At 39.6% G+C, this 12,520-nt stretch overlaps 1 protein-coding gene across 1 annotated transcript in view; it reads right to left on the bottom strand.

Annotated features, from left to right (window-relative positions):
* LOC104166632 (oncostatin-M-specific receptor subunit beta-like) overlaps positions 1-11,045 on the bottom strand; it is an 11,911-nt gene extending 866 nt beyond the window's left edge. Inside the window, exons 1-11 of the mRNA XM_009706641.1 lie at positions 10,913-11,045; positions 9,553-9,689; positions 8,153-8,312; positions 7,580-7,656; positions 6,931-7,153; positions 6,139-6,321; positions 4,872-4,973; positions 4,253-4,432; positions 2,362-2,526; positions 719-797; positions 367-439 (exon numbers count right to left, since the gene is read on the bottom strand). Of these exons, the coding sequence (XP_009704943.1) occupies positions 367-439; positions 719-797; positions 2,362-2,526; positions 4,253-4,432; positions 4,872-4,973; positions 6,139-6,321; positions 6,931-7,153; positions 7,580-7,656; positions 8,153-8,312; positions 9,553-9,689; positions 10,913-11,045 (1,512 nt within the window). The remainder of the gene's footprint in view (positions 1-366; positions 440-718; positions 798-2,361; positions 2,527-4,252; positions 4,433-4,871; positions 4,974-6,138; positions 6,322-6,930; positions 7,154-7,579; positions 7,657-8,152; positions 8,313-9,552; positions 9,690-10,912) is intronic.
* Positions 11,046-12,520: the final 1,475 nt, after the last annotated feature.

Below are 12,520 nucleotides of genomic sequence, written 5' to 3'. Positions count from 1 at the left end.
AGAGCGGGCGGATACAGTTCGCAGGCTGCAGCAAAGCGCAGTATTGTTTGGTCTGTTTTGTTCAGGCAGTGCTGGGTTCTGAACAGTAATGATGGAAGAATCAAATGTATCAAAAGATTTCATTTATTCTCCAATTATGCTTTCACTTTTCGCAATAACAGACTGCAGAATATAAACTGATCACCGCAGTCACATGAATATCAAAAGGAGAATTTTCCACTAAATTATGATATTAAATAATGTTAATTTCTCTATAATGAGTGTCACTCATTTAAAAATGTAATCAACACAAGAAAAATATTTTTCTAAAACTTTACTAATCAAAAAATGGAAAAATTAAAAATACTACATTTTCAGTCATCTTACCTTAAGCTCTTTCAATGACAGCACTTTGCTCTTGTTAGGACTAGGTATAACAGGACAGCAGCACTCCTTCACCCTAGAAATAAGACAGAAAAAGAAATAACATATTTGTTCTCTTATCAAAGCATATTTTACCAGCAGGAGCAACACATAGATGTGTACAGAAACAGCAGCAGCAGATGAGTGTCTCAGAAATGCTGCAAGCCAAATCACATTACAACATCCACACAGTTAGACAGCCAAAGGAAAAAATGAATGAGGCCTTACAACAAGGAAGCAGCAGGCTGCAGCTGTGGTTTGTGAATTACGCTAGTTACATTCTCTGTCTAGAACAGAAAAACGTATTATAACTTACCACTTCATCTTCCAGCGGCATATAGCTGCTACTAGCGATGGAACTATCACTAGCAGGACTAGAAGGTACAGCATGTTTGCTGTGAAAGAAAAACACTTTAAAATTTTGTTTTCAACTTCTCACCTGTTAGAGTCAATATATCCTGAAGCTTCTGGGACAAAAATAACATCAAACCTATGTAGGATACCTGCCACTAACTCAGCAGTAAAACTGTGTGGTCCATGGTTGCAAGATAGTTTGGCTGGAAATTCTGGGTTACAGCTGTAAGTCTTTGGACTTTGATTTCCTGTACCAAAATTGAATTATTACTAGATTGCTTTTAATTTGCCCTCATGTCAGCATCTTAACAATAAGGGTAAATTTCCAAAAGTTAAGACAATTATAACATCGCTCATCTATTTGTTTTAGATTTTCTGTCAGATCCCCAAAGAGGACAGATTTTTTTTCCTGAGACACTGACAGAACGACTGTGCCTCCAGTATGGATGGTCTATAGCAAGACAGACACTACACAAGGGTTCATGCTCTCCTAGGATTTATGCTGACACAAGAATCTCAGTATTTCCTTCTAGCTGGAAGACACAATCTCGGGCTACATTTTTCACAAACAGTGAAGGGTATAATAAGCAGGCCGAGGGGGAGCACTAGCTAGTGCGTGCTCTCCCTCTGCCCTGGCCAGTGCCCTCTTGCCTTGTGCCAGCGAGTTTGTGTGTTCCTACCACACACCACGGCAGGGAATTGACACATGTTACATTCTCCTTTTATCTTTTCTGGGTTAATTAAGCCCCCATTTTGTTTCCCTGCCTGGCTGCACAAATGTCTGTGCCGGCACAGGAGAAGGGTGGCTAATTGGAGCTGGAACACGGGTGTAAGAGGCAGAACTGCCTCTGTGAGGGCACTGTGAGGGTTCAGACACTGTTCTGCTAGCTAACCTAAAACGTGAAGTATCCTTGCATGAGCAAAGGCTTCACCCTTTCCTACCCCTCCCCCTTCACCTCCGCCTCCAACAAAATTTTCAAAACCAGGCATCTCCCATTTGTATCATAAGTTTCACAACCAGGGCTGCTGAGTGGTATTTTCAAGGGAACAGAACTGCAGGCAAGGGACTTCCTGCTCTGCTTTGATGATCAACTCTGCCCAGTTAGCAATCAACAATGCTCAAGCCAACAATCCTTTCTTACTGATTTATGAACGAGTTAACTCAGCAATGGATTTAAAGACTGATGAGAATAACATTAGAAGTTCAAGAGTCCATACAGAAATTCACTGTTTGCGCACAGGTCTGTAGTTTTTCCCATATTAGAAAACTAGTTAAATCCAAAAGTAATTCTTAATGCATTACAGCAAACAGTACTCACTTAAGTCATGCAAATGTGCATATATTAAGCTATTTCGCAGAAAGATATAAGACTTAAATAAGGATGCAAAATTATTTTCATTCTAAAATAAAAAAAAAAAACATAGCTACTTAAAAGTATCAAAATGCCATGTTGGGATGCACATCTCATTTCTCAGTTGGATTCTTTCTCAAGTGCATGTCACATTGAATTAAGTGGTTTCCCCTGAGAAAGTAAGATTATTCTAATTTTTTTAAATCATCCCATCCTTCTGCTAGAAGACAAATTTTCCACAGCCGATACTCACAGTTAAATGGTGTATCTATGTAAATAAAGTTAACAATAGGAGTCTCTCCTCCACCTGTATATGCCTTAACCACTAGTTTGTATTTTGTGTTTGAGGACAGGTGTTTCACGGTGTATCTCTTTTCTTCTGGGTTTTCAATTGTGTATTTACATAGCACGGAATCATCTAAAATGAAACAGATGATAGAATCACAGAACAGTTTGGGTTGGAAGGGACCGTAAGGATCATTTAGTCCAAGCCCCCAGCCACAAGCAGGGACGCCTTCCACTAGACTAGGTTGCTCAAAGCCTCATCGAACCTGGCCTTGAACACTTCCAGGTATGGGAAAGGGCATACACAATTTCTCTGGGCAACCTGTTCCAGTGCATCACCACTCTCAAAGTAACAAATTTCTTCCTTATATCTAATCTAAACCCTCTTTTAGTTTAAAACTGTTACCCTTTGTCCTGTCACTACAAGCCCTGGTAAAAAGTCTCTATCTTTTTTGCAAGCCCTCTTTAGGTATGGAAAACTTACAATAAATTCTCCCTAAAATGTTACAAATCAGCTTAACCCAGACCACTAGACCACAGAAATAACAAAGCATTTGCAGTCTGCCTTCTTTGTAATTTGTACACTTTCTTCTGAGAAGGATGATGCATCCTGACTCATTGCCACTGGGTTGAACTCACATCCCTTCTAACTGGACTGTCCACAGCATTGCCCATCCTCTGGCTGACCACCTAAAAACTTGCTGTCAAAAGCTGCAACTGTTTAATTTCCTTTTCCTAGAGCTTTTTAGCAGAATGATTTGAGTTTTGCCATTTCCTTTTTTGCCAGAATCTTGTAGCCCTTAAGCTTAGGTCAAGTTCTTTGAAGATAATCAAAAGCAAGAAATCTCTGCCTGAAAAAAAAACTTTTGCCTTTTTTGCAAAAAACTCTTTTGCAACTCCCAGACCCCAGGGAGAAAAGGGTTAGCTTATTCCTCCTGTTCCCAGTCACACCCCTTGTCTGCTAGCTCAGACAAACTGGGAAGCAGCAAGTCTTCAATTTAAACATTTTAATGTCTAATTAGGATTACTTGCAGAATTATGGTACTTCTATGGTTAGTTTAGTTCCGACAGGAACCCCTACACAAGCCTCCTTCAGTTCAGACTAAGCTTTTCAGTCTGGTACTAGTCTAATCAGGAGAAGGATCTGATACAGGACATGACTCAACTGGAAGAAGGGGCAAGGAAAAAAAAAAAAATCCTTGAACATTTGGAAACATCTCAAAATTAGAATGGAGGAAAGTCATCTGGAGCAGTTTTGAGTTTGGAGCATGAAAACCAGATAGAAAAGTTTAAACGTGGCTTTGTGCCACCCCACAGCTCACTTCTGCTGAAGGGACTCCACTGTAGAGCACAGCCACAAATACTTTCGCTATAAAAGAATTTAAATGGGGAATTTACACAGTGCTCCAATTCTGCAGCAAATAAATTGTATCCCATCTGTTTCTAAAATACCCCAAATCCTAGTAAAATTAACATGCTTCCTGTGACTCTCATCCAAGTAGACCACAAACAGATGTTTTCAAAATTCATCGAGAACTCAGATCAGAAGAGGTGGAAACTTGACTCCTCCTACAGTACTGCAAGAATCTTTTCTGGAGATCACACTGCAGTTAAAAGGAGCTATGGACAACAGGACTGAGGCTATAAATCTGTATAAAGCCAGGACCCATTTCCGCTCATTCGCAGCTCAAGGATTAGAGAGGAATCAAAAGCAGCAAGTGTTGAAATCTACATATTGCCTAATGAGCCAATTTGCATGCTTAATGTGAACTTTCTAAGAGGCTGCAGTATCAGCAACAGCCACAAAGCCTTTCACCTATATCAACAACACAACTTCCTAAATCCCAGAGCTCAGTTACCTGGAAGAATATGTTTTTTGGATCCTTTCAAACTGCAGACCTCTTGTATAGGTGACACATAAACATGGTAGCCTCTTAGAAAACCAGACTGTGATTCATTTGTGGGATAAGAATCCCAAGACAGTGTTACTGCATTGAAAGTCAGTTCAACTTTTTCCACAATAGGGTCAAGCAGAGGAGCTGGAAGAAAGGAAATTAAAGTTAAACTTGCTATTATTGTTCAAGACTATCTTCTCACTTGAAAAACATCTAAATTCCCCCATGTGGCGTTTCTGTTTGTATCTTACTTGTATTTAAAAGCTGAACAAAGCCAAAGTGCTCCACAAAAACTGTTAACTTCACAGAGCCTTTACACAGTCCACTTTACACACAAAGTGACTGCGAATCACAGCTTTGTTTAGCTGTTCTAATTAATAGGGACTCTACCTGGTCACTGCAGTAGTCAAATATCCTCAATGCAGGGCCGTGTACATTGTTGTACAACTTTTAAATGCTTCGCTGATGGTACAGAAACACAGCAAATACAATTGTAGCTAGTTGCTGGAGGAAGGCTGCAGAATTCTGTTTGTGACAGATGAATTTAGCAAACACATAAACCCTAAATATGTTGCCAACTTACGTAGCTCCCTGAGATAACCAGTCTTCTTCTCCAGTAAGGAGGCTCTATTAGCAACAGATCCATACACATGGAAGTTGTATCTCAGCCCCGGAACAAAAGCAGCTAGAAAACAGTGGAACTGATTACAAAAATAGGTTATGGTTTGTCTTTTGGTTTTGCTTTTACTTAACTGCTTTCTACAGATGTCTATAACCCATTAGAAATCTTCCTTGTGTGCAATTGTGCTATTAAAGTAACTGAAGGAGATACAGGGTAAACCAATTCTTAAGGTGCATAATGTGAATTGAACACATTTATTCTGTCTGAATGACAGAATTGGGGGGGGGCTTTAATATATTTTTTTGTATTTGAGATGAATGCACTATAGACTCTGAATGCATCAAAGAGCAAGATAATTTAATTTCCATTTCTGGCACAGGCAAAGGTTGTGTTTTGGACTGTTTAATGTAGACTCATACCCATGCATCAGAATTCTGTGTTATCCTTGCTGGCATCCACTCCTATTTGGATTAACCAAGTGCAATGCACTGAAGAACTGGACAACATTTTTTCCATGTGTTACCACATTGTCCTTCAGTAAGGGCACGGGTTCCAATGTGTTTGTATGAATTGAACTACAACTCCTTTATTGCATATTGAAAAGTGTTTAAGTCAAATTTTCTTCAAACACGTTTCATTCCAAAGGGAACTCTCAGCTCTAGAGGCTCCAGGAAGGCTATATTCTTGCAGCTGTGGAAGCGTATCAGAGCAACTTTCACAGAGCCAGAAAGGATTTAGGTCTAATGGCCACCACTGGGATAAAAAACACACAAATGGTCCTAACCAGGAACTGGTGCTAAGATGTATTATTTGTGGCACACTGACAGCACCAAACCTCTCACTACACAGTGGGTGTTAAATTGCTGGAGTCTAAACTTCTGACCTACATTACAGATAAGGCAGAGGCTCCATTTTGCATCTCTCCTGCTAAAACATTTTTAGCTCCTTATAAACCTCACCATCCTCCTTCAAGATGTTACTACAAGCTACTCAGAACAGCTTCTTCTCTAAAATATTGTGCTGACTTCCAAGGTTTAATGGGGCTGGCACATTTGCAGTGTCTAATTCATTTGCTAGGCAAAACATGATGTCACACGCCTTTGAAAAATTACATCTGCACTGGACAGACTTCAATATTCCACAAGATTTGTTTCCTAAATTCAGTTAATGACCACAGCATGAAAGATTGCTGCACTGACATCAGAAAGAAAAATTGTTTGGCTTTCACCTGAGTTGATCAGAGCACTGGAACTGTTGGGCCCAAATCTCCTCCATTGCAAATCACAAGGCTGCAACATCGGAAAGTTACACCAATCGATAATGTAACTGTCATATATATATCTGGGCTCCCAAGAAATAAAAATGCCATCATCTGTACCATTAACCTGTTCTTCTTTAAGCTCTTCAGTGCCTAGGAATGAACAAAACAGAGTCTCTATTATTTTCCTGCATGAGACCTCAGATTCATAAATTAAGATCAATACAGTTTCTATGCCAAGCTGTTAAAACAGTAGTAAAATAGGTGCATTCCTTCACTATCAGACATATGGGATCTTTCACATGCTGAAAGCTGATTTCTTTGTATGTTGAAAGCTGACAGCTCAGAAAACATCCAGTAACTATTACTCTATAGTCATCAAAATAATTCAACTGCAGAAACGTGGAGTCATAAGAAGAAAGTCACAAGAGGCTAATCACACACAAGAGTTCCCTGTGAGTTACCGGCTGCACCTTCACAGGTCTGAGGCCCTAGTTTAAGGCTAAATGTGTTTTGCTCTGCGGAGACTCTATGCAAAACAGACTTTCTGTTGTAAGGGAGGGATCAAGGCACTTAAGGTTAATATACCTACAATTACCACCAGTCTTGTAGGCAAAAATACAGTAATAATTTCCAGATAGCAGCAATGTAAGTTAACAGTCCAGGTTAATTTTTTCCCCCCAAGATGATAAATTATCACGTCACTTAAAATAGGTAGAAACAAAACTCTCATAACAGCAATCTAACTAAAAATACTCCTACTGTTACCTGTAGCTCTAGGGATGATCAATACTGAAGGAAGTGAATAATTAACACTGTTCTTTGCCATAATACTGATTCTGTAGGAATGGTTATCAATGGAAATCCTTGTGCTATTGTAGACTGATGAAAAGGAGATGCTTTCAGGCTTAGAGCCATCTTCTACTTTTTCCCATGTTACTTCATATGAAATACTTCCTCCATTTGCTCGAAAACTTGGTGTTTGCTGGGGAAAAAGTTATGAGGGTAGACACAAATTACTTAGTAAATTTTGCCAAAAAACTATGAGAGGAACATTTAGAACTTTAAATAACTGATTGCATATATTATTTCTGTAAGAACATAAACACTTGTTTCCATAGATGCATACATATACTGGTGAAACGGAAATGCTGAAATCTCAGTAATGGGATTTGTCCTGTTGTAATACTTAGAAAAACAGAAGTAAACGTCTGAAATGCCAGGACAGCACACCACCACACTGCTACATACATTCTGAAATATGTTATATATAATATTTGACTTAAAACTCTAAAAAGAAATTTTTGTACTGAATTGCTGCTAAGTGTACACAAACTTGTTAAAGTTCATGGGAGAAGTTTCCAACCCCTTTATGAAGGGTTTTGTTTCCTTTTCTATACCAATGTCTTACCTTCCAGAACAAGGTCACATTCCGCCCCCCCAGAACTGGTGTAATTTCTCTCCAGATGTCCAGTTTCCCTGATGGAGCTACAATAAATACAGCAAAACAAAGATGCTCTAGGTGCAGAAAGTATAAACCATTTAATTGCTTCCTCACATTTGAAAAAAAATCCAACCCTAAAACCTCTTTTTCCCCCATCACTCCTAGGTCTTGCCAAAATACTATCTTTTAACTTCTTTCTCCCTTCATTCTTTTTTCTAAATGAATGTCTGGTTCATTTCCCTAGAAAATCTTTCTTTGCCTGCTGTTCCCAGGCATTTGTTCCCACCTCTGTACATTCCTCCAGCCCTCACAGAACACTGTAACTCAGTCAGTCCATCCTCCCAGTCATCTGGATTTCCCACTGCCTGCAGGATGAGAGTCGTTTAAGAAGCCACTTAAAGTTTGCTAAGTTTGCTTACTTTTACACATGCAACAGGCCTCTCCTTTAGCTACAGAGCAGAAAGCTAGCAACAAAAAACAAACAGTGGTGGCAAGCGAAGGACATCCTTCAATTGTCCCTGCTCAATAGGCTGGACATACTTGCTTCGTTTGTTCTGATGGTTCGGGCTTCGCTCCATTCACTCCACCTCCAGAAATGCTTAGCTACCCCACAGTGTACTCTGGCTGTGTATTCAGTGTATGGCTGCAGTTCACCCAGGGTGATGCTGCCATAATGGAGATGTGTGTCTGAACTGTTATGCTGCAAGACAGAAAAACAGAACAGTCAGAGCTCAGTTTGGCTTCATTAGGAAGAGGTATTTGTCCAAAAAAATCGTTCTTCCTCTAGATCCTACAATAGCCAGTTAAGCTTGACTTGGAAAAGATAATCATGTCCTAACAGTCAAAAAAAAAAAAAAAAGTACAAACTCAAAAGACTGGGAGACCCAAAAAGAGATCTGCAAGCCGTCTCCCTGTAACTGCCTGAGTAGGAGTCACTCACAGCCTCTCAAATGCCTACTCTTTACATCAAAGAGGGAATTTACTGAGATCTTGTCCTCATAGAGTCTGGGTCTCTTACTCAGTTCATGTAAGTAGAATGCTGTTCTATATCTATGCACAGCATCTACATCTACCTTGTCTTTCAATTTTTTCTCCAACCTTTTTCCACACTCCCTCCTAAGAGACAGGGCAAGTTCTGGTAAGAGTCAAGAAGTGAGCATATTTTTAAGCCTCTCCTCTAAACTGTCTCCTGCAATGGTCAACTGCAGCAGCCATTTCATAAAACAGCTCTTGAGCAACGCTTAAGACAGAACACAGCTTGATCCTGATCTTCATAATGCCTTTTTAATATGGTAGAGGCAAGCTGCCTTCATAAGACAAGGGCTACACAGAAACCACAGTACGAAGAGTCAGCCAGCCTCACTTTTTGTGAAAGAGGTGGAACAAGACAAGGAGGCTACTCAAACAATCTTCAAGGAGATAGAAGAGGATGGAAGAAAAACTGTTCTGGGGTTCCCTCACTAGAAACCAGATGCACTACAATCAAGTACAGTCAATAGTACACAGAAAGCTCCTGGCCTAATGTAAAAAAAGCCTTCAACACACCTCCCAACCATTTGTAAGATATGAGTAATAAAAACATGACAAATCAAGATTAGCACTAGCTAACAGCAACTGTAAGGCCCAGAAGTATTTTAGTTTACTTCAACAAATCTCAGAACCCATCCAGCAGATGACAGAGCCACATACGCAGAGCAGTCACACCATACACTTCCATCAGCAGTATAGGAAGTGTTGGGAGTATGAATTAGTGCCAGCAATGGCTGCCCACATGGACCACATCATCAACGTAGAGCTTGGGAGCAAACAAATCCAGAAAACAGACACATCAACACGCTTACAAGATTTAGAGTGTATTCTTATTGCTGGAGAGTCATTTTTTAATCTCATGTCAAAAAGATACTCCGTATGTTTTTGTGTATGAAATTCAGGTTTCATACCAGTTCTACTTTCCCATCAGGTTGCAGCACTTCAGTCTGACAAAAGTGTTCAATTCCTTTGTTTCGATGTTTCCAATATAATGTGATTTCTGTATCTGTGCAGTCTTCTGACAGCTGGAAGGGTGCAGCGGGATAAACTGCCAATGGAAAATCCGAGTTAGCTCTTGTAAAACATAAAATATATGCAGAAGTATTTTAAGGTATTTTAGCTGAGTAGTAAAAGCAAATAAGAAATACAGATTTTTCTGCCGGTCTAGAAGCAGCAGATACAAATTCGTAAAAATTAATTTCAGAATGTAAATGTAAGTAAATGTTATACAAGATTAAAAATACCCCTTGTGCTGACTTGGAAATATTTTAGAACATCATGAACAAAAGAAGGTCAGAGACTTTTATTGCAAATTCAGTAAAATTCTCTAATCCAAGTCCTGGTGGAGGCTCCTGATGTAGCATGGTGAGTAATGTTTGCCACATTCCTACACCCCAGCATCCAGCATCTCCGTCAGAAATTTTATTCACAACTCTTACATTGACTCCTGCCAGTAGTTACGCTCTGGTAAACAGTGCCAATGCTACTTCTTCCAAAAGATTTCTGAGATCCTTTATTGCTATGTAAGCAGTATTCAGCGAGAGCAGCAGATCTCAAGCTCTCCCGTATTATCAGTACAATTGTAAGGAATAAGATATGGCAATGCGAGTAAGTGGAATGTTTACAGCTATGGCCATTATCCTAGAATTTTATGGACCATGAATTAGAATTTGAGGACTTCCAGACTCAGAGGAGCTTGTGTTTGATACAGGGGGTCCCAGGTACCACATGCAGAATTTGAAACAATGGACTTCAGTTCTCCTTCACTTGCTGACATCCTTTAAGTAAGGATGTGTCACATCTCATTTGGAGAGCTGTTAGCAATTTTATTTACCCACTTTTCAAAATGTGCATCTCCATTTTATTTTGGAAAGACAGTAACATCGGCAATAACATTTTGGAGAAGGGACTGAATTCCCAAGTAAGCTAGACAGGTATTTTTCTTGAACTCCCTATTTTATATCCCTGTATCATGTTACTTCTTATACTATGAACCAGCTTCAGCAAAGCAGCAGATTTTGAAGCATTAAGGGGTCATTTCAATAACCAAATCTGACCTTTGGAGTGAAGCTTTTTTCTGCCATTAACACAATTTTGCAAAACTGAAACTAAAGAGACAGCATATAACGATAGCACAGGGACAGATAACTAATAAAAACTGTGAAGATAAATGTCAAGGACTTCCATACTTTAAACGGAGACACCCAAGATCACAAGGAGGACAAAGCCTGCAATAAAAAACCCTCAACAAAGACATAGAAAAGACCTTACTTCTGTGAGTTACATCAAAAACATCCGTGGCAGTTTTCTTTCCCAGTGGGTTTTCCACAGTCACTGTGATACCATAGATCCTCTGCTGGCCTATATCCCAAGAGCATGAGCACTGCTCAGAAGAACAACTCATTGTGCACGGAACCATTTTTTTGGAAAATCTATAGAAGAAGGGGTAGGGGAAGAGGGGTGGGGGGGAAAGAGAAAGACGTTTTTCCAAAATGTACCATCAACATAGATGTTGAAATTTTTTATGCCCAACTAGAATACAGCATCATAAAAAAGAAGGCTGAAGTGGACTATAAGAAGCTACCCAGTTCTTTTCCCTAGCCTGAAGTAGGATGAATATAGGTGTTCTTACAATTAGAAGAAAGCTTTCTTCAAAGTCTAAGTTTACTTTATTCTTTTAAGATATAGCTAAATTGCTATCCTTTTAAGATACAGCTAAATTGGTTTTAGGGATTTCCTCATCAAAATTCTAAACTATGGACTTATTTGCCAAGAATTAAACTATTCACATGTCTACCATTATGCCGTTAAATGAAGCAGTAATTTCAAGTGCATCTTCTAACCTTCCATTTTTAAATGACCATCATAGTATCTTAATGGAAGTGAATGATGCACAGATCATGAAGGTATATGCAGTGATGACCTGCCTTCTGCCAAGATCTTTTGATGAAAGCTTGTTGTGATGATGACGCATCTGGCCTGTTTTATGAGTTCCCCGTTCCCTGCAGGCCCTGCTGTAAAGCCCCTTTTCTCTCCATTTAGATGGCTCTGTAGCAATGAGCCAAGAGTGAGGTCTGATATGCCACAGCTGTGCAACCTTGACTCAGATTGCTAAGAAAGCTGTGAGAAAGTCTGCTGAGAGACTTTATTAAAAAAAAAAAAGAAAAAGAAAAAGAAAAAAAAAACATTGACATTATAGACAGAAGTAGGATTTTTGAGATAGGATTGCCATTAGCTCAAGGACTGAAGAAGGAAAACACCAGCATGTAAAGTTATAATATCTTAAAGAAAAAGAACTAGAGAGGCTAATCAGGCTAACTGAAGGTTAGCTGGGAATCATCCATTTAAGTCAGCACTGGCATCAATGGACTGTGAACGCACTATTACTGAGCCTACCAGCTGATTAAATTCTAGTTATCTGTTCTGTCTGTTACCCAATAATTGTGTTATACTTTTAGGTTAGCTATACCTGATTGAAGGGTGTCTTCGTACCTACTGAAAGGTATCCATACAAATTAACCCAAAAGAATGGTTAGAACAAGCTTTATCAAGCAGAGCCTGGTCTGATGGACCCACAACTTTGTTATAGGAAGTCTAATTCAGAGCAGTTCTGCACCGCTCAAACTTTGTTAAATAAGCTGAACAGTGAGCTGGAAAGAGGCAGGCAGCTAATTGCAGCAAGGATAAAAAACATTTCCACAGATTTTAAAGGAAAGAACGTCCTGTTCTGTACTGCTGTCACCGTTTGATTCCGATTGAACTCGAATGCCTCAGGCCAAGAGTCCGGCGGAGCCTTTCTGCTTGAGCCACTTGTGCCCCACATTGGACGCCAAAAGATCTGTCACCGTTAAAGGCTGGGCCGGCACTTAAAACGGGCGG

The sequence above is a fragment of the Cariama cristata genome, unplaced genomic scaffold, assembly GCF_000690535.1.
Source record: "Cariama cristata isolate BGI_N322 unplaced genomic scaffold, ASM69053v1 scaffold18428, whole genome shotgun sequence".
NCBI classification, from domain to species: Eukaryota; Metazoa; Chordata; class Aves; order Cariamiformes; family Cariamidae; genus Cariama; species Cariama cristata.
Note: the sequence above shows the minus strand (reverse complement) of the source record. Positions and strands in the feature narration are given on the sequence as shown.